General features: G+C 39.4%; 1 protein-coding gene across 2 annotated transcripts; it reads left to right on the top strand.

Annotated features, from left to right (window-relative positions):
* Positions 1-32: 32 nt before the first annotated feature.
* cylda (cylindromatosis (turban tumor syndrome), a) lies at positions 33-21260 on the top strand. 2 transcript variants are annotated; one of them, XM_057338700.1, is made up of 17 exons: positions 33-326; positions 2341-2964; positions 3048-3353; positions 8645-8750; positions 9542-9634; positions 10610-10726; positions 14794-15185; positions 15271-15436; positions 16183-16324; positions 16433-16555; positions 16817-16908; positions 17419-17485; positions 18169-18301; positions 18559-18667; positions 18826-18944; positions 19200-19416; positions 19598-21260. In XM_057338700.1, the coding sequence occupies exons 2-17, from the start codon at positions 2476-2478 to the stop codon at positions 19780-19782; spliced, it is 2856 nt and encodes a 951-aa protein (XP_057194683.1). In that variant the 5' UTR covers positions 33-326; positions 2341-2475; the 3' UTR covers positions 19783-21260. The 2 variants fall into 2 exon arrangements, with proteins under 2 accessions (XP_057194683.1, XP_057194692.1); XM_057338709.1 differs by lacking the exon at positions 10610-10726 and having other exon boundaries at positions 35-326.
* The last annotated feature ends 2156 nt before the right edge of the window (positions 21261-23416 follow it).

Here is a 23416-nt window from a genome sequence, read left to right as displayed (position 1 = left end):
TGTCACATATACAATCACACACTGTAAATAACACTCGCTTAATGATTTAAATGTAACAAACAGCATCGTCTCTATCAGTTTTACCGGATTTGTTCGCCTTCCTCTCATTCTCTTTGCTCTAATCATCAGTATTATTTCAAGCGGTTTAAAGTGCACGGAGTAGGAGGCTGTCTCATCATTAACCGGTAGTAGTAATGCACATTGGAGTCAGATCTGATCGCATCCGACAATGTCAAATAAACACCATCATCGCTAACAGCGCCACAGGAGCTTTACAACAATAATCGCTTTTCAGACGGGTTAAAACCGGAATATCTAAACGTCAGGTAAGGAAAGAGTCTGATCAGTCCAGGCTGATGTCACATGTTTACCTCCTTTACGCAGAGTCTGATACATGATCAGCTGTAGATCTGTAACAAGATCCACGGATTACACATGACATCACAACGTTATTCAGCGACGATGTTTCTGTAAACCGAGCTGTTAAGAGAAGCAGAAGATCGCCATGTGTCCGATCGCCATTGTCATTTGTAAGGCCTGAACATCTCTACTGTAACGTTCATTCAGTTATAGGAGTCTGTCATCTGAAGAAGAGGAGTAGCATCAATACCCTATTTACATGATGCGTATTATCATAACAGTACAATGATCGCATGTGTAAAAGCCTGTCGATGTTTCTCTAACATTGGCATTACAGGTGGGTGTTCCCAGCGGCATGTTGCCGACAGTATGCTGGCCATACATGATAAATTGTGCACAATGTGTCTTTCACAGATCACTGTCTGTGGCTTATTAATGGCTGTGAAGTTAAAGACGGTCAAAATCAAAATAGCTTCGCAGAGCTGGAGAGTCCCTGGATAGTTTAGTGAGGCAAGAACCCTGATGTTTGTAGGTCAGGACCAAAATATTTACCAATCCATACTCCAACATGGAGAACGATAGTGAATGGAGTGCTGTGACAGAAATCACAGAAGAAAAGCCTGATAAAAAGGGTGTTCATTCTCTACCCCATTAAACATTTGGTGAGGCATTAAATATCAATAAAAGGTCATGCATTTTACATTCCTGATATTAGTTATTGTTCTGTAGTGTTGTTTGAATCATTATTGTTGGTACAGGAAGCAAGAGCTTGATTTAATTTACTGTGTGAATTCCCCTGCTGCTGGGGAAAAACCAAGCAGTTAGACATTCACTTTGTGTCTGTGTTAGTAAGCCTATGTTGGTTTGGTTATTGTACTGAAGTGTCCTGCTTGCCCAAAGTTTTTTTTAAATAAACATATTGTGGTATTCTTCTGCTGATTTAGCAAATCTTAAAGACTTAAAGAAAAACAGCCACAGGCTGATCTGACACAGATGACATAGACAAGGGTTTTATGACCTCATGAGTTCTCTAATGCCATAGATGATAGCTATGTGTTTCTAAAACACAGAATCTTTGTCGTTTTATGTAGTTGGTTGGTAATAGCCTCTAGCCTGTTGTGTGAGATAGTATGTGCGTGAGAGGGAGAAACAGACAGCTCTCAGTTTCCGGCACCAGATATTTGGCCTGTTTAATTGGCTGGCGCCATGATGTTTCCATTCAGGTCACTTGTACTCGCATGCATTTCTCTATGGGTGATGGTTAGGAGAGCTGTATCAACAAGAACAGAACCTGTATGGCTATATGTATAAATTGTGTAATTTATCCTTTACAGTTTTGTATAATTTCTTGCACAAAGGATACTGAAAATAGTTATCTCATTAAGGCATCTGTGTATAGTTTTATTGTAAAGCACATGAAAATATATAGACAAAACTGTTTTACCTCATTAAATAGTGTTCCTATAACTCAATTGGTAGAGCATTGGGTCAGATTCAGTATCACAAAGGTCATAATTTCAATCCCAGATAACACACAAAAAGTATACCTTGTATTCACTGATAAAGCTTTTTCCAGTTGCATAAATGTAAAGGTAATTTAATATTTACCACCCTCATGTGGGCTGTAACCTTGTTTAGTCAAATCTGCATCTGGCCTTTTCATGTTTAACGAACCCTTGAACTATGAACTATCTCTTCTGTTTGATGAGCTTTATATTTAGTTGTTGGGGAACACATTCATGTGGCACTTGTATCCCTGCACAGTTTTGTCAACCAAGGACTTGCTGTTTCTAAGTAGAGTAATAACAAGGCAAATGCGAGCACGTCACTGCTGGTTCAGAGCTGACAAGAAGAGTGGTGTTCTCTGAAATAAGAATAGGCATTCTCTGCGACAGGCTGTACTACAGACATTAGTCGAAAATGTCATAAAAAAACCTTTTCTAAATCCTTCCCTAAATTCTTTCTTTCTCTATTTTGCAGGTTTTTATTGTTGGTTCAGTTCATCTTACCTTTGAAAAAAAGATCATGACAGCTTCTTATCCCTGGTCCCACTGACCCCTGACAGTCTTTTAACGTGCTTTCCTGTCATCTTCAACCCACTCCTGCTATGCAGCCATGAGCTCAACACTGTGGAGTCAGGAGAAGCCGGCAGGTTTTCGGGATGACTGGCGCTTCTACATCGTGGTGAAGGAATGCACCGTAGAAAAGCCGGGCCAGAAGACCCTGCGCATTGCACGGGGAAGCCTCGGCCAGGCCTGTCAGGAGCGCAACAGCCTCGGCCGCACCATTCCTCCCGGTAAGGGTAAACGCAGCCTGCGCATCCTGGACCAGACGAATGTGGTGGTGAGCGTGGATGAGCGAGACGTAATGGAGCTGGAGGAGAAGCTCGCCGAGCTGCTGTTCCCCATCACCAACTGCGAAGAGCGCTACAGCCTTCTGTACAACAGAGCGCGTCTGGACAGGGCCCGTGACATCAACTGCGGATCCAAAGTCAGAGTGCAGCTGAGGTCTGGCGACGAGCCCCTTCCAGGTGTTGTCCGCTTTAAAGGAGCTTTGCTTCCTGACCCAGCACTGAGTGGAATCTGGTTTGGTGTTGAATTGCTGGTAAGCAACACTCTTTCTTTGTCTCGTTTAATGCTGTTTGTCCTGCTTTGTGTTGACTTGTGAGCTGACTATTTGTGTTTTAGGAGGAGGGCCGGGGTCAGGGTTTCACAGAGGGCTCTTATCAGGGTCAGCAGTTGTTTCGCTGTGAAGATGAATGCGGGGTGTTCGTTGCACTGGATAAACTTGAGCTGTGGGAAGATGAAGAGCTGGAGGTGGATCGGGTGACTCTGGTGGATAATGAACCAGAAGTTGAAGGAGATGTCCCACCACTGGAAATTAACTCTCGGGTATTGGTGCAGACGCGGGATGGCCCAGAACGGGGCACTGTAATCTTCTGTGATTTATTGCCTGGCAACGAGAGTCTTGGCTACTATGTCGGTGTCGATATGGTAAGTAGATCGTGCTGTGCAATAGGACATTTTTTTATAGCTACAATGAAATACACTTTGCTCAAAAGTTTAGGGTCATTTAGGGCTATGACAGAATATTCCATTACCGCAGAATAAAATGTCAACCGTAAGACATTTTTATATTCCGTGTGTTCCGCGGAATGTACAGTAAATAAGTAGGTGTGGTGGTTACCTCTGCGCTCTGCAAATTGGGCATTATTCTGAAAAAACAAGTGAATTAATCCACCCATAACAAATTAGTGTATCAAATATTCTTTTGACCTTCTTTCAGTCTGTAGTTTTGTGATCCGCTCCAGTCCAGCAAAATATTCTTCTCACCACTTATTTCAGAAATCAGATTGCTTTGTGAAGCTGTTAATAGTTTTAATAGAGTTTAACTTCAGGCGAGCCAAGGTGAAATTTGCGTTGAAACGTGCGATGATGCTCGCCGCTTTCCCCCGTTTTGACGCCTGTGGAGTCACCAGAGACTCGCAGTGCAAAGACAAGTGTCAGAATAAACAAACCTAAAGACAAAGAGTCGCAACGCACAAAAAATGCTCATCTAATAGAGAGTGAAGAGCAATGAAGGCCTACAGTACAGACCCCATGAACACCAGTTTATACTGTAACACCAGTCATTGTTTGTCCATATATTCAGACTTCATTGTTATACATGTTGTCTATCTTTCTGTATACAAAACATTCACTTCTCCCGGACAAGCGTTAATGTCGAGCCCTGCAAAATATTGCCATATTTCAGACGTAACGTACCCAGTGGCGGTTCTAGACTACTGTAAATGGGGGGGGGGTCAGGCAGGGGCCACTTATGCTTTTAGGGGTCACACTAACATGTGTCATGATTAATTTTCAGTCATTTTTCACTGTCATGTATTACTGTTTTCTCTAAGTAAACTAATAAGCTAATAAAACAAGTTCAGCTCCAAATTAATGTTCCATGGTCAATTATTTCACAACACATTGTATATAGTCAAAATAACAATGACAACAATAATAACATTTAGGCACTTTTCTGCATCTTAAATGTACATACAGTACATAAATGAAAAACTACCCACAAACAAGATATCCAAAAATCAACTTAAGCATTCATCTAAACATGAGTCACATTATCAGGTATTTCCTTTACACAAAGAAAAAAAACATGAATTTCAAAATTTTCCCATGTGATATATGTGGTTTTGGCACACTTTCACGTGAATGCCATAACTACTCATGTAAAAACTCATGTTTTTCACATGGAATTTCAGGGTTACAAAAGTTGTCTCTCTGCACAACTAAATCACCTTGCTGATGGGTCCTCTGTTCTTCTGGACTTTCTTCATTCTCTAAGCTTTTGTGCATTTCTGACTCTTTTTCAGAAGCATCTTCTTTCTCCAGCCTTGACTGACTATTATCTTTAGTTTTCTTATTAAAAAAGGACATTATGTCCTTTTTCTCTTCATTTTAACTGCAAATGGAAATTTATGAAAATGTGTAAATTAAACCTAAAGCTCGACTCTCAAATACACCACAAGTAATATACAGGACAGTATAGAATAAACTGTATTGATTACTTGAACTCTGCTTGCTAATTCCTTGGTAATGACAGACCATTTATTTTAATTATACGGCAAAAGTGCATTTTATCAAACATTCACCCCAATAAATTTAAGTTGCATTTGATCTCATTTCATTAACAAATAAAATTTCTTTAGTGTGTTACATGTTCTCTGGCAGCAGCTGATTCTTTGTATAGGCACGAGTCACGACTGCTTTATAGCCTATGTAGATTTAACATGCGCAACACCGGAAAATATAGGTCAGTATTTTAATATGATGTGTAATGATATGCATTTTCGTTATATTTTTACAAAATATTTCCATTACCTGTATGATGTAGACGTAATCTTGCTGATGGCGCACAGACTCGACATCGTTTGCGTCTTGCTTGCGTAATCTTCCTTTTGGCACACAAGCATCGTTACTGCCACTCGCAGGACAAACTGTGCATTGCACCCGAAATTGCTCGGTTGTGGTAAAAAATTCCAGAAACGATTCCAGATTTAGGGGGGCCAGTGGGGTGCCAAGTGTGCTGACACAGGGGCACTGGCCCCCTCTGCCCCCCCCCAGAACCGCCCCTGAACGTACCGTTCTTTTTAGGCACAAGTTCGTCGCTGTCATTTTCCTCGCTCGTCTCTATTCCTGCCATATTTATTTTCCACTATCTGCTTTGAGCCGCTAGGTTCACCTTTGGGCCAGCGATCTAGCCAATAGTATAATAGCACCTACTTGGCGGGTATAAAGATAGTAATACCCCTTCTGATTGGTCCAAGTTGGACAATCTAAGCATGCAACACACAAATGATTGACACATGAAACAAATTTAATTTATAGCAACTCTCTGCGATATGGATATCGCATATACTATTATCGAGGTAGCGATAATTTTTCGATATATCGTGCAGCCCTATTTGTAATGAAACCGTTTTTTTGTCTTCAAAGCTCATTTTAGACATTTAAGCATGCTTCAGATTAAAATGTTTGTAAAGTTAACAGAAACATTTTTAGTCAAGCAACTGAACTTCTGAACAGTCGTGTATAGGGCTGCAACAACTAATCGATAAAATCGATAATAATCGATAATGAAATTCGTTGTCAACGAATTTCATTATCGATTAGTTGGTCTGTGACATCACTTGCGAGCTGCGCAGTTATAAATCAAGCGCATCTTCTTCCCTTTTAAAATTACCGTTTTAGATGCGTCTCTCCGTGCAGCATGAGCTGCGCAGTTTTAAAGTCAGACGTGTCTTTCCGTGGATGCGTCTCTTCGTGCAGCGCGAGGTGCGCAGTTTTAAAGTCACATGTGTCTCTCCGTGCAGCGCGAGGTGCGCAGTTTTAAAGTCACACGTGTCTCTCCGTGGATGCGTCTCTCCGTGCGGCACAAGTTGTGCAGTTTTAAAGTCAGACGTGTCTCTCGGTGCATGCGTCTCTCCGTGCAGCGCGAGGTGCGCAGTTTTAAACTCAGATGTGTTTTGCATGCATCTCTTCAAGCTGCGCAGTTTTAAAGTTTAAAGGGGAGAGGTGTTTAAATGACGAAATTAAAGATTATATTAGTAAAACCCAATTTGTGGCGTTTGCACGTTGCAAAGTACATAATAGGTTAAATACCCTGATTTGGTGGTTTATTTAGTTCAGAGGTGGGTAACGAAGTACATTTACTTGAGAACTGTACTTAAGTACACTTTTTGAGTATTTGTACTTAAGTATTACTTTTTCTGTTTACATTTTACTGTACTTCACTACATTTGAATGACAAATATCTCACTTTTCATGGCACAAAAAAATGATTTCCTTGGCCGACCCTCCCCTCGCTCCCACGTTTGGGAGAGACTATTGTCAGTTGCTTCTAATATGACACACATGAATCAACTCACCAGGTGTAGTAATTATGGAGACATTCACAACATTTTGGCAGAAGGCTAATGAGTTCAGTTGTGTATACTTTTCCCATGTCTGATTTACTTATTATAAGCAAAAGATGTAATTACATTTTATCCGATTAATCGAAAAAATAATCGACCAAACTAATCGATTATCAAAATAATCGTTAGTTGCAGCCCTAGTCGTGTATGCGCAGGATATATTTCCATTATTAAGCAATGCATTTCTTCAGCCAAGTTGGATGTAGGTCTGTAAAATTTTAAATCAAATTTTAGAAAATTTAAGAAGTTTTACCTTAAATGTTTTATTCCTGCTTTGTTGGAGTGTTGCGTACGTGTTTAAATAGAACAGTTTTTGACTGTTTTACCTGAGAACATGTACAATATAACAAGGTGCTGTTTGGTTTATATTTATTTGTTTCGCCCTCCTTTGGACATTAAAAGGCAACACTAGTGTAAAAAAATCTGTTGATCAGTGATGTCTTGCATCTTCTGCCCCAACTTAAATTTGTAACTCTAATATTTGAATATTATTTTGTTTTGTAAATTGCGAAGAACATTTTCTGTGCATGACCTATATAAAAGCAGCTTTAATAAACTTACATTAATAGAAGAGACTACATGAAAATGTTTAGTTTATTGCTTTTGTAACACAACATGGCCATTTACAATAACCTAATAATTAAAAAAAAGCTTAGCTCTGTATACTGTGATAGGCTATATGAGACCAATTTTCTTTTATTGCACTTATGCTTTTTGTTGTCCTTATGTTGTTCCAATTGCTTCCATTGTTTCCCTCATCTGTAAGTCGCTTTGGATAAAAGCGTCTGCTAAATGACTAAATGTAAATGTAAGACGAAAGATATTTACAAAATATGTTTAAATGCAATAGGAAACATAAAAAAATTAGTCCATGCACATGTATAACATGTCGAATTAGGTTGGATCTTCAGTTATCAATCTTAGAATTCTGATCCATTGAGTGTAGCAGTGAGATAGATGTCATTTGGCCATTAGAAGGAGCAGATAGGAGGGTGAGGTGTAGAGACAGAACAGTTTGCTCTGGGTGACCACCATAAATGGCATTCTGCCACAGGCTTAGACAAGACACAACCAACACACACACACACCATTCCACTGTTCTCTTTTCTTGCCCTTTCTCTCTCTCTCTCTCTCTCTCTCTCTCTCTCTCTCTTTTTTTTCTGGTTGCCTCTCGCTGCTCCCAGCAGCGCTCAGCTGGACTTCACTACGTTCTAAACTGTCTAGATATGTTCTACAGGTTGAAGAGCATAGATTAGTGATAGGTTCTCAGGATAACTTATTACTGTTAGTTTGTTTTTAATAGGATGACATTCCTTATGGGCTTTATTTGAATTAATGTCTTGTTAATAGATTGCGTGGAGTAGATTTTATGATTTTATTTCAGTAGGTTCGTGCAACTATCTGAGATTTGTTTAAATGTTTGATGAGTAGATTTGAGTAGAATTTATTTGCTTAAATATAAAAATATACATACAATATTAGTAAGGGAATTGCTATACATTACTTTTTGAGTAATATTAGACTAGATTTTGGAGTTATACTGTAGATTAAAGAATATTCTTATAAATTCTCTGTTGTAGAGTTCAGAGACATTGGCAGTTATGGTGATTGCTTTATTATAGCTATTATAAAATGATGATTCTCAGTGGGTGGATCAGAACAGTTTTCATTAGGAGGCAGGAAATCATTTGTTTAGAAATTATTTGTTTATAGGTGATAGAGGTATGAATGACAGTGTTGTAGATGTGAACTCTCATGAGATGATTTAGATCAGGTGCCGTAATAGGGTGCTGTACCTCTCACCCTCAGGACAATCCCATTGGAGACTGGGATGGGATCATCGATGGTAAACTGCTGTGTAATTTTGCTAGTCTTGAACACACCCGTCTCGTCCCCATCTGTGATGTGATGCCAGGTAAGGGCTCTGGTTAATTTCTCTGTGTTTGTCACATGTGGATATTTCATAATATTTTGGATTTCATGCAAGAGTTCACGCAGGGATAGTTCACGCAAAATGTATCTTTTTTTTATTCTAAACCTGTATGACTTTTTTATTTCTGTGAAACGCATATTTTTGAGAAATGTCTCAGTGGTTTTGTGTCCATACAATAGAAGCCAATGGGGGCCAGTGTTGTTTAGTTACCAACGTTCTTGAAAATGTATTTTGTGTTCCACAGAAGAAAAAAGTCATACAGGTTTGCAATCATTTTCACTTTTGGGTCAACTATCCCTATAAGTTTGAGTGTCTTAGTTAACAAATTTCTTATTTGTTGCTTGTACTATAATTGCTCTCGTTTAATTGACTTTATATTGTTAAAACCAGGATTATGTTTAAATAAACTGCTTTCCAACTGAGTAATTGTTTGACATGTTTCAATGTGTTTTGTAGACATTTGTCAGGGTGTAGGCTTAGTATTTGCTGTCAGAAGGCAGTTGGCACTGTCTGTGCACTTGTGCGTGTGTGAGTCATGTTAACACACAGTGAACAGAAGCTCTTTTGTCTAAAGGCCTTGTTTTTGAGAGTGGCGTGTGTGGAGCTCTCTTTGTTCCATCTATTTATTGATTTGTTTGTTTGTGCGAGCGTATGCGTATGTGGGCAAGATGTCTTAAAGGCACAGCTCTTCATTTTTAAACTCATTCATTAGCTAATTACTGTTTTCTGACACGTTGGATTGAAACATGGGCCGGTGCTGTATGTGCTTGCAGAATACTCCATGCAGGATCAGAGGCAGGCCAAAGCCATTGGCTGCAGGAGTGGCAGTGAAAAGTCTGGCAGCCAGAGCAAACCAAAGAGCAAAGGTATTTATCTGCATACTTCACAATCTGGTGTAATATATCCTGATTTAGAGTCTTTTTAATGTCCTCAAAACACAACAGTGATAAAATACACGCCATATAGCCTATTAGCAGAACACAAACTTGCTCCTGAAGGAACCCTAGCAGTACAATTTGGATGTGTCCGAAACACCCATTGATCTTGGTAATGATCTGATGAGTTCTTCAGGTGTATTGTTAGCAAATGCGTAGCCTACAGCTGGGAGTCCTCCACAACTACTGCTGTAAACAGTAAGTCTAATGGCAAATATATAACAGCAAAATATATAAATATAGGTATTTGTGTTGGACTGCTTGTGGTAGATGTTACTCGGAGACTTCCATAAAGAAGCGTCTGTTGTCTTTCTGTTCACACGACAAAGAACTGTTGTAGCGAAAGAATGGGAGATTGTGTCATTTTAAAAATGCTAAATGTTAAAATCAGAAATGAGATGTCTGAATGTACTGTGTATACTGTGTTCTTTTCAGAAGGGATGTTTTGCAGAAGTTATTACTCTTTATCTAACCCTCAACAGGAAGGCACATACTGTAGTAAGCTTTCCCTGTTGAAAAAAACAGCATAGCTGGTTTGGTATGTTTTGATGCTGGTTTAAGCTGGTCAAGTCAGCATCAAAACATATCTAACCCAACATATGCTGTTTTTTTCAACAGGGTTGCTGAGTCAACAGCAGTGATATTTGGAGTCTCCCTCTCTCTCTCTGTCTCTGTCGCTCACTCACTGGCCATTAGCTGTCATATGCTGCTTTACTGACTGCACAAGTATTTTTAAATTATGTCCTAATGGGTCATGTGATACCAGACAGGTGATTTCTCCAAGGATCACAACAGCTGCACAACAGCATTATGACATGGTGTACAAATGACTTGTAATTCATTGTAATTGTAGTTTACACAGACACACACGGTTTACATTCTATCCTCCTATCATGACTTATTCAGGGCTAGGCCTGCAGCCTGGCAACAGGAGCAAGTCTGAGTTTTATTATACTCTAAATGGCAGCTCGGTCGATCACCCTTCCCAGTCCAAAGCCAAAAGCACATGGTACATAGATGAAGGTAATCAATAATCTTTATAGATGGAAGACTGGGAAGCTCTAATCAAACATCTTAACAGCAAGGTGCCATCCACCGAATAACAAAGCTAATTTTAGACACTTTACTGTAGGTGTCTTGCTAGTCTTGCCATGAATAAGTAAACACGTAACAGATTCAAGATTTTATTTGTATACTTGCAGTGAAATGAAATCTAGACAACTCTACAGACTGCAAAATATTAAAATATACGATAAAACTAAAATACAGGATAAAGTTATATAAAGTAATATTTGTTGTCTATAGTCTATGAATATATCTGCTCTGATTTGAAAAGGCAACTTGCTGCTGAGATTTTGTTTTGGGATCTGGTTCACTGTGATGTGAGTGGCGCATGACTTCATAGCATGACATCGTTCATCCAGGGACGTAAACAATGCTCAGGGTTTATTTTATTGGTCCGGACGTCAAACCACATTTTTGTTGACATTTGTGATTGTATTTTATTAGATTTGTGCTTTTTATCTCAGTAATTGAATTGAACTTTTGAATATACTGTTAAAGAAAAATAAACAGCAGTTACTATCAGTCTATGGCCTATGAATTTATGATAGACGTTTATTTGGTTTTGCTGGCATACTTGAGCAGTTTCTCCACTCATCCATTGTGTAAGTGTGTGTGAATGTGTATATGTGTTATGCTTTGGTCAAAATGGCAAGTAGGTTCTTTAGAACATCGATTCATCTTTCATTTTGTCACTCTTTACTAACATGCACTAAAGGAGGAGGTTTGCTAAGACAGTCTGGGATTGGTTGAAGGGACAGTTCACATAAAAATAAAAATTCTGTCATCATTTACTCACCCTCGAGTTGTTCCAGATCTGTATCATTTTCTTTGTTCTGATGAAAGATATTTAGAAGAAGGCTTGTAACCACTGCCGGATCTAGGGTAGTTGAAATCCTATTGGCCCCTGAAGTGCCCCTGTCCTCTCAACTGCCCCTGTCAATCCTCAATTGATATGCATTTTGGTCGATCGAATGACAAATGGACGACACTAAATACAGGTGTAAACGGAGTGTGAAACGTTTTGAGCTTGTCGACTTTTTCTACCACTTTTTCTACCAAACGCATTCAACCGGATTGTGTTTGTGGTGTAGATGGAGCAGCCACAAAAGACCGCCTACTCTCCACGCGCTTGCCACACAGGATTTAAACTTTACTGGCTAAAGACCTAAAAGGTTGGTTTAAAGACAACAACAAAAAAAACGCACAAAGCACAATGTTTTCTCACCATTCCAGACTTCTAACACACACTTACAGTGTTTGGCGTGGCCTCGCGGCTGTCAAAGCAGAAATAAAAACCGCTGCTCTCAGTATGTTTTTCTGTCATCTACGGTCGCGTTAATAATGCATTCGCTTTTTTCGTCCATTAGATCTTACAATTTCTGCATACAGCTTCTTAATAGTGCTTATGTTTTCACTGTCTCGTCCCCTTAACGGTAAATACATAGCCTATTTAACACTTTAAAGTAAAAAAAGCATATGATGGTTGCTGTCACTTAACTTCTCTTTGTCTAACGTTTTTGCTATTTAAAACCTGGATAATTTGTTGATCAGGCTGATCATCCATAAACACATTTCACAAGCCTTGAGGGATATGACAGCATACGGATATGACAGTTGTGCCACATCATTATCATGCAGCTCGCGACTGGAGCAGACATAATGGGCCATTCACATGGTGAGCGGTGGAATTGCCGTGCGGCAGCTGCATTTAAACCGATGTGGCTGCCGCTGCCGTTCACAAAAAGATAAAATGTTTTTATCTTCAGCTGCGCCTGCCGCAAAGAGCAGTGCCCCTGGAAGTTGCAGGATTTTGGATGCACGAGCACCGCTTGCACACCGCCTCCGCTCCACCAACGAAGCGGCCCTCGTTTTGCCGCTCACTTCATGTTTCCACTTGAAAATGAACTGGACAAACGTGTCTGCCGCGTATCGTGTGAATCCACCATAAGAGAGAAGAGCGCAGTACGGGAATCACGAGCGGGTGGACCTTTGCCGTCGACTCCGCCACGAACGGCCCTGGTAGGTGATTGCATTTCTAGGAGTCATCCTCGGTAGTGTTCGGTGCCACTATAACAACTTTCCTCTTCTCAGAATGGCGGTCTTTTCCCGATTAATCACAGACGTTGTGCTTGTATGTATTGGATAAGAAAGCAGGGCATCTTGAACTTGACGCTTCACAGCCGGCCACCCAGTTTATCAAACCACCGTGCCCTCACTCGTGCTGAGGTGTTTTATGTATTTCCATTTTTATTTACAATAAACACATCACTGTAGCATGACATGACGGTTATGTACTGTATATGTTTCTGATCACTTTTCCCCACATTTTATTATAGATATGTGTTTTTTTTATTATTTAAACCTCCTCAGTAGCAAATTTAAATTTAATCCCTAACTGAGAGATAAATCAGAGTTTAAAATAATGGAGCAACAGGATTATAGTTAATCTAGATTTACTGTCAAATTAAAACCTGGATCAAATGATATCTTAATTATAAACCTGATTATTTTTAAACAAGGTTTACAGTTTGGTGCAACAGAATTATTAAATAAACCTTGATTTAATCTAGATCTAAGGCTAATCCTTGTTGGTTCAACCCACCCTAAATCTCTGTTTATCGTCAATAAACCTGCATCGTTCTCTAACTCATCTCCAGTGTTTTGTTCAGAAATCTGGTAGTGCCAGCAGCAATTGAAAAATGAAAAAGAATTGTGCACCATACTTGGCCCCCCTCTGTAAATTGTGGCCCCAATGTGGCCCCTGCTTTTAAAAAATCCTGTCCACCACTGCTTGTAACCAAACAGCTCTTGGCCACCATTGACTACCATAGTAGGAAAAATGACAATGGTAATCAAAAGTGCCCCAGAACTGTTTGCTTTCCTACATTCTTCAAAATATCTCTGTTCAAAGAAATGTTTACAGATTTGGAACAACTTGAGGGTGAGGAAATTAATACAGAATTTTCATTTTTGAGTGAACTGTTCCTTCAAGGGGTTTATATGTATCTGTAGGTGGTGCTGTTTTCATTTTCATTCCCCAGACTTTTGATCATATTTACTGTGCTCGATTCATGTGGTGGCTTTTTTTTTAAGCTCGTCACAATGTTTCTTGCCCCACTTACAGTATCTCACAGAAGTGAGTACACCCCTCACATTTTTGTAAATATTTTTATTATATCTTTTCATGTGACAACACTGAAGAAATGACACTTTGCTACAATGTAAAGTAGTGAGTGTACAGCTTGTATAACAGTGTAAATTTGCTGTTCCCTCAAAATAACTCGACACACAGCCATTAATGTCTAAACCGCTGGCAACAAAAGTGAGTACACCCCAAAGTGAAAATGTCCAAATTGGGCCCAATTAGCCGTTTTCCCTCCCCGGTGTCATGTGATTCTTTAGTGTTACAAGGTCTCAGGTGTGAATAGGGAGCAGGTGTGTTAAATTTGGTGTTGTCTCTCTCACTCTCTCATACTGGTCACTGGAAGTTCAACATGGCACCTCGTGGCAAAGAACTCTCTGAGGATCTGAAAAAAAAGAATTGTTGCTCTACATAAAGATGGCCTAGGCTATAAGAAGATTGCTAAGACCCTGAAACTGAGCTGAAGCACGGTGGTCAAGACCATACAGCGGTTTAACAGGAGACAAAGTTTCATTTCTTCAGTGTTGTCACATGAAAAGATATAATAAAATATTTATAAAAATGTGAGGGTGTACTCACTTCTTTGAGATACTTTGCATATTTTATGTTTTGGACATTTTGTGATTTAGTTGGTGTCTGTATTTGTGTGAGCATCAGTGTGGAACAATGACCAGCACTATTTTAGTTCATAATCAATCATTATAAAATATCATTTATATGCAATTTAAACAATTAGGTGTCTATCATGTGTCTTTGTTTAATAATATTGATATTTATTCCTCATTTACTGGTACTCAACACTGATGCATTGTACTGTATGCTGATCATGACTTTTTGGAATTGCATCAGAGCGTCTTGTTTCTTTGAATCCGTTTCTTGGCAGTCGGCGAAGATCCGGCCAAATCTTTGACAGACATGCCTCCAGACTTCAACCAGGCCTCATCCCCTTCTCGGGCTCCACCCACAACCTCCTCGCTGTCCAGTGATAACAAGTTCCACTCCCTGCCCTTCAGCTTGAGCCGCAAAGTTGGCCCAAATGGGAGCATGAACCATGGCCCTCTCTCTCTGTCTGCCGGCTCTGTGATGGGCGAGCAGCAGGAAATCCTGCCACCTGCAACAACACCTGTCCAGAGGCCACTGTCACCACTGCAAGGTCAGCCAGGGTTAGAGGTCGGGTCAATGGTGGAGGTCAAAGAGAACCCACCACTGTGTGGGGTCATTCGGTGGGTTGGCCTGCCTCCAGGGCTGCAGGAGCCACTTGCTGGGCTAGAGCTGGTGAGTATGATTATGTGTTTGAAGAATGTGTTTTCTTAATATCTTAAGAATAAAATGATAAATATACCTTATTGTGGGTGTTTAGGAGGAGGAGTGTGTGGGCTGCACTGACGGCACATTTAAAGGGATTCGTTATTTCACGTGTCCACCTAAGAAAGCTCTGTTTGTCAAACTGAAGTGCTGCCGGCCTGACTCACGGTTTCCATCCTTACATCATTCACCCAACCCCATAGAACGGTGCAACTCCATAGGTGAGAAGCACACATGTACTTAAAAGTTCAGGGAGTTAATGCGCCTTGTAAATTAAAGGGTATTCACTGATATTAAAAGAGACTTTAAAAAGAATGTTCCGGTTTCAAAGTTAATCTCTACAGACAACATTATGTGGCATAGCATTGACTACCACAAGAAGTAATTTTGACTTGTTCCTTATTTTTAAACATTCATGTAATTAAAGTCATAAAAGTGAAGTTAAATGGTTTGTTCACCCAAAAACAAAAATTCTGTCACCATATATTCACACTCATGTCATTCAAATTCTCTATATGACTCTCTGTAAAACACGACAGAAGATATTTAAGAAATGTCTTGGTGGTTTTGTGTCCACACAATAAAAGTCAGTGTGGTCCAATGTGGTTTGATTACCAACGTTCTTCAAAATGTCTTCTTTTGTGTTCTACAGGTTTGAAATGACATAAGCATGAGTAAATGATGAATAAATGTATTTTTTCTTTTTTAAATATGTGAATATGAATATATCTTTGCACAGATTACTGGTTCTCCATGTTGTAATGTGCGTTATACTATGTTCAAATGTTGTGCAGTTACTTTCAACGTAACTTTACTGTACGTTGAAAGCCTTACTGTAATATTTTTAAAAGGTGGTGGATGATTTAGAATTAACTGTGGTAATCAGAACATTCTTTTATCTAAAAGCACTAAAGCTCATGTTAAACATTAAGAACTTAATTTTGATGTTAATGTGTGTTTCCTGCAGCATTTGGTGGTTACCTGAGTGAAGTAGTTAATGAGAACACTCCTCCTCGGACGGAGAATGATGGCTTAGAGGTGATGGTGGGGAAGAAGAAAGGAATTCAAGGACATTATAACTCCTGCTATCTGGACTCCACTCTGTTTTGGTAAATAAACACACATACACAGGCCATCACAGATACCAGCATACTCTCATACACAGATTTGTGTTTTGTTACATTTCATATTTATGTCTTCCTGTGTGTGTGTGTCAGTCTTTTCTCCTTTAGTTCTGTGTTGGATACGGTGCTCCTGAGGCCCAGGTCCAAGACAGATGTAGAATATTACAAAGAGACACAAGAGTTACTGCGAACAGAAATCGTCAACCCACTGCGGATGTGAGTGATTTTTAGTGCAGTTTGTTTCTGTACATTATTGGACTGAATCATTTCAATGTAAACTTACTGTGTACATTTACATTTAGTCATTTAGCAGATGCTTTTATCCAAAGAGACTTACAGAGAGTTCAGGGAGCAATAAAGCGATATGTCACACAGGAACAATAATACAATAGGTGCTAATACCAAGTTATAATGTGTGTGTGTGTGTGTGTGTGCGTGTGCGTGTGCGTGTGCGTGTGTGTGTGTGTGTGTGTTTAGACATGGGTACGTGTGTGCCACAAAAATCATGAAACTCAGAAGGATATTGGAGAAAGTGGAAGCAGCATCAGGATTCACTTCAGAAGAGAAGGGTGAGAAAAGTTCCCATTGAAATTTACTGCTGATATCGGTGTAAATGTATTCATGTATAAATACTGCCCTCTGTAGGCACAAATAGGAACTGACAGACAGTCTGTGTAAATAGTTTTCATGTAACGCTTTTTTAGTAGTTGAGTTATTATCAGATCCATATTTTTTGTCTTTAATATCGTAGCACAACATGTGTGGTTAGTATCCATTATTAAAGATGCACCATCCTTTAAAGGGATACTATTAAAGTTGCACCAAAATGATCGTTTTCATTTACTCACCCTCAGGTTGTTTCATACATGTATACATTTCTTTGTTCTGTTAAACACAAAGAAAGATATTTGGAAAAATGTTAGCAAAAGAAATGTATACAGGTTTGGAACTGGGGGGATATAATTCATGACAGAATTTTCATTTTAAGTGGAGTATCCCTTTAAATGCAAGTAACGATTGATTACCATCCCTTGTTGAAATATGGTAAGTGTGAGCTAAAATATTCTCTTTCTTTTAAGATCCTGAGGAGTTTCTCAACATCCTATTTCATCACATCTTGAGAGTTGACCCTCTTCTCAAACTACGGTGAGCCTCGAGCACAATCCATGCTTGAATCTTCACTGATACTCTAAACACCATGTTTTACTGCAGGACAGACAAAGAATGCAGGATCAAATTATTTCTATAGCCAAATTATGTTTTGATTTCTAATTTCACTTCTTTGGATAGTTCACCCAAAAGTGAAAATTCGGTCATAAATTACACTTTAGTTGTTCCAAACCTGTATAAGTAGGGAAAATGACAAAGTCAAAAGTGCCCCAGAACTGTTTGCTCTCCTACATTCTTCAAAATATATTATTTTGTGTTCAACAGAACAAAAAATATATAAAGTAATTTTTCCTACTATGGTGGTCGATGGGGTCCAAGAACTGTTTAGTGACAAGCATTTTTCCAAATATCTTTCTCCGTGTTCATCAGAACAAAGAAATTTATACAGATTTAGAACAACCCAAAGATGAGTAAATGATGAAGGATTTTTTATTTTTGGCTGAGCTGTGCTTTTAAAGAATCTTTAGTGAAAAAACAGACAAAGCTGTCTAAATGATTATTGGCTGTTATATCAGTTATCTTCACCTCTTTCAGTACATGGTAGTGTGTGCATGGTTTTAATGGGTCATGTTCAGTTGGCAACATTTTTATCAGTCAATATTTCTACCTCAGCGTTGTTGCAACAGGAGACAGAAGTGATGTAATGAAAGTGTTTTCAGATCTGCCGGACAGAAGGTGCAGGACTGTTACTTCTATCAAATCTTTATGGACAAGAAAGATAAAGTGCTGGTGCCAACCAGCCAGCAGCTTCTGGAGTGGTCTTTCATCAACAGTGACCTCAAATTTGCAGAGGTAAACAGCCTTTTGGACATGACGTGTGTGTTTCTTTACTTGTTAGTCATTAGTTGATTAATTTTTTAATAACAATAATGGTACAGGTAATAATTATTTGAATTAAATAAACATAATTTCTTTGCATGAGCACATAGATCAAACACAACTTTAAAGAGACACATTCAGAGCAGAATTTATACACCAAAATACTGTTGTTATATGATGGGGTATGGATGAATATTGCATTAATGTTCTTCTCGGTTTGTGTTTTCCAGGCCCCATCTTGCCTTATAATCCAGATGCCTCGCTTTGGGAAGGACTTTAAGATGTTTAATAAAATCTTCCCTTCTCTGGAGCTTGACATCACAGATCTATTAGATGACAGTGAGTCTGTTCAATAACTGAATGTTATTGTGTGTTGTTATTAAAGCAAAGTTCATCGCATAACAGAAAAGGTTTATTTGTGTGTGACAATCAACTCTTACGCAGATTTCTTATACGTTAGCTGTGCTCTGTTTCAATGTTTTATGTGTGTACGTTAGCTCCTAGAGAATGTCGAATCTGTGGTGGCTTAGCTCTATATGAGTGCAGAGAGTGCTATGATGACAGTGACATTACACCAGGAAAGATTAAGCAGTTCTGTGACAAGTGCAACACACAGGTAAAACAACCATACTTTTGTTCCTACCTCCATAAAAATGTCTGCAGTACTCTTTATATCCACTAGATGGAGACTTTATCAAATGAATGAACTTTTCTATGGCCAGCTCAAATGCATTTACCTAGAATGGCTTGATAACAGTCATTTGTTTCATATTAATGTATACAGTATATCTAAGCTGTGCATGTCTGTCTGTAAATGTGTTTTACATATTTGTAACACGGTCATGTTTTGTGTGGGTTTTTATGGACTTAGGTACATCTGCATCCACGGCGTAAGTCTCATCGGTATGTTAAGTTATCTGTACCCAAAGAACTGCAGGAGTCAGTGTGGAGACAGGGTTTTTACCCTCACCAGCAGATGGAGCTGTTCGCCGTGCTCTGCATCGAGACAAGCCACTATGTCGCCTTCGTCAAATACGGATCTGCAGACTCTGCCTGGCTCTTCTTTGACAGTATGGCTGACCGTGATGGTACAAGAGACTTTAAAAACCTTTTTTTGTGATTGTATTATATATTAATAAAAGACATAACAATATGTTAATTGTTATTTTGTGTCGAATTTTTCATTGCTGACTTCCCATTGTATTCTTTACAGAATTTCCCATAGTTAACTCTTCATTTTCTTTTTTTGCCTCTTGTTTTTGTTGGCAGGTGGTCAGAACGGGTTTAACATACCACAGGTATCCCCGTGCCCAGAAGTAGGAGCCTACCTGAAGATGACCCCTGAGGAGCTCCACGCGTTAGACCCCAAGAACATCCAGGGCTATGCCCGCAGACTTCTCTGTGATGCCTATATGTGCATGTACCAGAGTCCAACTATGAGCCTCTATAAATAGAGCAGGAGAACAAAAGAAAGACCAAACGGTAGAAAACTCTAAAAGGAGAGGGAATGCTGGAGGAGACAGATGATAGAAAAAGGGGACAAAAAGAAGGTATCCAAGCAAGGGGCTGTGGTGTGGTAAAGTGTGATTAAACAGAAAGCAAAGAAAGAGGAAGAATGCTGCCCAAGACGACACGCATTGACGCGCCCTCGAGATTGAATAACCCACGTACGGCTCCTCCGGTTGTTTCATCTTCTCGTCTGCATCTCTCTGTACATACTGCAGGGTAAATTCGTGCATGAGAGCGAGAGAGGGATCAAGAGAACAGAAAAAACGAGCTTTTTTGCACTGTGTGAGAGCGTATGTATCCGTATGTGTTTGTTGAAGTGTTGTTGTTGTGTTCTCTTATTTGTGCTGTCTTCTGCTGAGCTCAGACTCGGAGCGGATGGATCAGTGTATCTCACCCCATCCTGCCTTTCGAGCGCGGACAGGGTCTGCACTCTTTCCTCCTGACTCTCACTAACCTGATGGCTTCATATTCACCACCTACCGCCAGAACTGAACCCTTTGAACGGCGACACGTTCTTTACCCGTAAATGAAGCTGTGGATGAATTACACAGGATGGTTTTATTCTGTCACCGCAGTCATGTCCACCAGCCCATCTAATGCACTGCAGAATCCAGCATTAAGTATATTTCAGACGCTCCGTGTGTTCATCCCTGTTTTTTGCCTTTATACTTTGCTGTGAAGTCTTTTTCTGGTGTGTCCATATACAGCAGAGCCCCGACTGCCACGCGCTGGTCACAGATCAAGACCGAAGAATGAGACGTTGATTCAAAAAAGCACACAGATATTTTTGGAAACCTTTTTATGATAAGTACGATAAGGCTTTGTTCTGCTGAGATAGTAACTATAACTAACGTATTGGCTTTAACGTTGAAATATGGATATTATTTTAAACTACAAAAAAGATTCCCAAACTATGCTCCTGTGGTAATGGCACATAAATCAGGAGACTGAGTAATTTCAAGTTTAGCTTGTAATTATCATATTCCATAAATTACAATTTTGCAGTCAATGATATGTAAAACTGTTACTTGTTTGTACATTAAGTGCTCTGGTTTGAGTGTTGAACGCCAAGGCTGACCTGGCAAGATCTGTCTCGCTCTATATTGCAGTGCTGTTGGCTAATCCGCAGTAATGCTGTCCATCGAGATATTGGTCCCTTGTACACTTCTGCTTAGGTTTAGTGGATTGTTTACACAAGCCTGTTTAAAACGACTGAAGAATTCTCTCATGACAAAAGAGACCAATGTGTCCGGCACATGTATTGGGATTGTTTTTAATCTCTGCTGATGTAACTGTACACTATGGGAGCGACTGTGTGTAACGGGCTGTAATGAGAGAAAGGATGAAGACTGGTGTACTTGTGGACTTATCTTTGTGCCATTCTCATCAATGTTAACTAAATTAAAACGCCATTTTGAAAACAGCTTGTGTTGTGACTGCTGTTTGTTTTTTATATTAGTTTTTTTCAGTGTGTGATTTTTATTTTTTCTTCTTATGATGTCAGTAAAGAGAAACAATGGTGCGAGTTTCGCGACAAGCAGGAGTGTGGGTGTGTCGAGTGAATATTTACTTTGGAATGTTGACAGATGTGCCACCGAGCTGTGAGAACCTCTTGTCGTCACGTGTCACAAAGATGTCTGCGACATTTGTGCTTTGATGCCAGCAGTGCCGAGTGCGTGGAGTCAGAGTGTATTGTAGACAGTCTCCAGCAGGCACATGGGGGTTGTATTTAAATGTCCATTGCCTTCAGTGTTGTCATAAGTCTGTGAGTGTTTGTGTGGGGATTTGGCTGCTGGCAGCAGTGCTGTTTTCACCTGTCACCTGTGTGGATCTCATTAACATGGTGTCACGGTCAAGGCATGAGGTGGTCTCGTGCGCAAACACCGATGCTGGACAGATGGGCATGATCTGTAATGAAAGCTCAGTAGCTGGAGAAACACACACACCTTATTAAAGCCCCATCTCTACCCTGCGCTGATGACCTTGTATAGTCACTGCCATTATGTTTTCAATTGTAATAGTTGGGAAAGTTATATACCTGTAAATTGGCCACAGTTTAGCAGTATAAAATAAAAAAATGTATTTGGTTAAACGCACTATAGAAATGCAGCTCTTCATGGCTTTTTATCTTGTCTCACATATAGTATGTTATGTTAGTTTGTCACCATTTTCTTTTGTGGAACATGGAATGATACGTTAAGCAATATGTTGATAGTCTCAGGCACCATTTACTTACATTGTAAAAAAAGAAAGAAAACAGCATTGACCAAGGTTATTATAATTTACTAAAACTCAACATTCAATAAAAAATATATAGCATATATTATTTAAATGTATTAAATATAAATATAATATTAAAAACATTCCTATATATATATATATATATAAGTGAGTACACCCCTCACAATTTAGTAAATATGTTATATCTTTTCATGTGACAACACTTAAGAAATGACACTTTGCTACAATGTGTACAGCTTGTATAACAGTGTAAATTTGCTGTCCCCTCAAAATAACTCTACACACAGCCATTAATGTCTAAACCGCTGGCAACAAAAGTGAGTACACTCTTAAGTGAAAATGTTCAAATTTGGCCATAAGGGTCAATATTTTGTGTGGCCACCATTATTTTCCAGCACTGTCTTAACCCTCTTGGGCATGCAGTTCACCAGAGCTTCACAGGTTGCCACTGGAGTCCTCTTCCACTCCTCCATGACGAAATCAGGAGTGTATGGTCTGAGCACTGACAGGCTGACCCCCACCCCTTCGACCTCTTCAGCAATGCTGGCAGCACTCATACGTCTATTTCCCAAAGACAACCTCTGGATATGATGCTGAGCACGTGCACTCAACTTCTTTGGTCGACCATGGCGAGGCCTGTTCTGAGTGGAACCTGTCCTGTTAAACTGCTGTATGGTCTTGACCACCGTGCTGCAGCTCAGTTTCAGGGTCTTGGCAATCTTCTTATAGCCTAGGCCATCTTTATGTAGAGCAACAATTCTTTTTTTCAGATCCTCAGAGAGTTCTTTGCCATGAGGTGCCATGTTGAACTTCCAGTGACCAGTATGAGAGAGTGAGAGCGATAACACCAAATTGAACACACCTGCTCCCTGTTCACACCTGAGACCTTGTAACACTAAAGAATCACATGACACCGGGGAGGGAAAATGGCTAATTGGGCCCAATTTGGACATTTTCACTGAGGGGTGTACTCACTTTTGTTGCCAGCGGTTTAGACATTAATGGCTGTGTGTTGAGTTATTTTGAGGGGACAGCAAATTTACACTTTTATACAAGCTGTACACTCACTACTTTACATTGTAGCAAAGTGTCATTTCTTCAGTGTTGTCACATGAAAAGATAAAATAAAATATTTACAAAAATGTGAGGGTGTACTCACTTCTGTGAGGTACTGTATATATAATGTATGTATGTATATATGTGACTAACACATAACCAAATTAAATAATAATATAAATAATATAACAGACTTTAAAATATGAAAAAAATACAATGCAACTGAAAACAAAACTATCATAAGTAACTTGGCCTACGCCAAACTTGATATCCTTCAAATTG

The sequence above is a fragment of the Triplophysa rosa genome, linkage group LG1 (genome assembly GCF_024868665.1).
Source record: "Triplophysa rosa linkage group LG1, Trosa_1v2, whole genome shotgun sequence".
Lineage (NCBI taxonomy): Eukaryota > Metazoa > Chordata > Actinopteri > Cypriniformes > Nemacheilidae > Triplophysa > Triplophysa rosa.
This window is presented reverse-complemented; position numbering and strand designations above follow the sequence as displayed.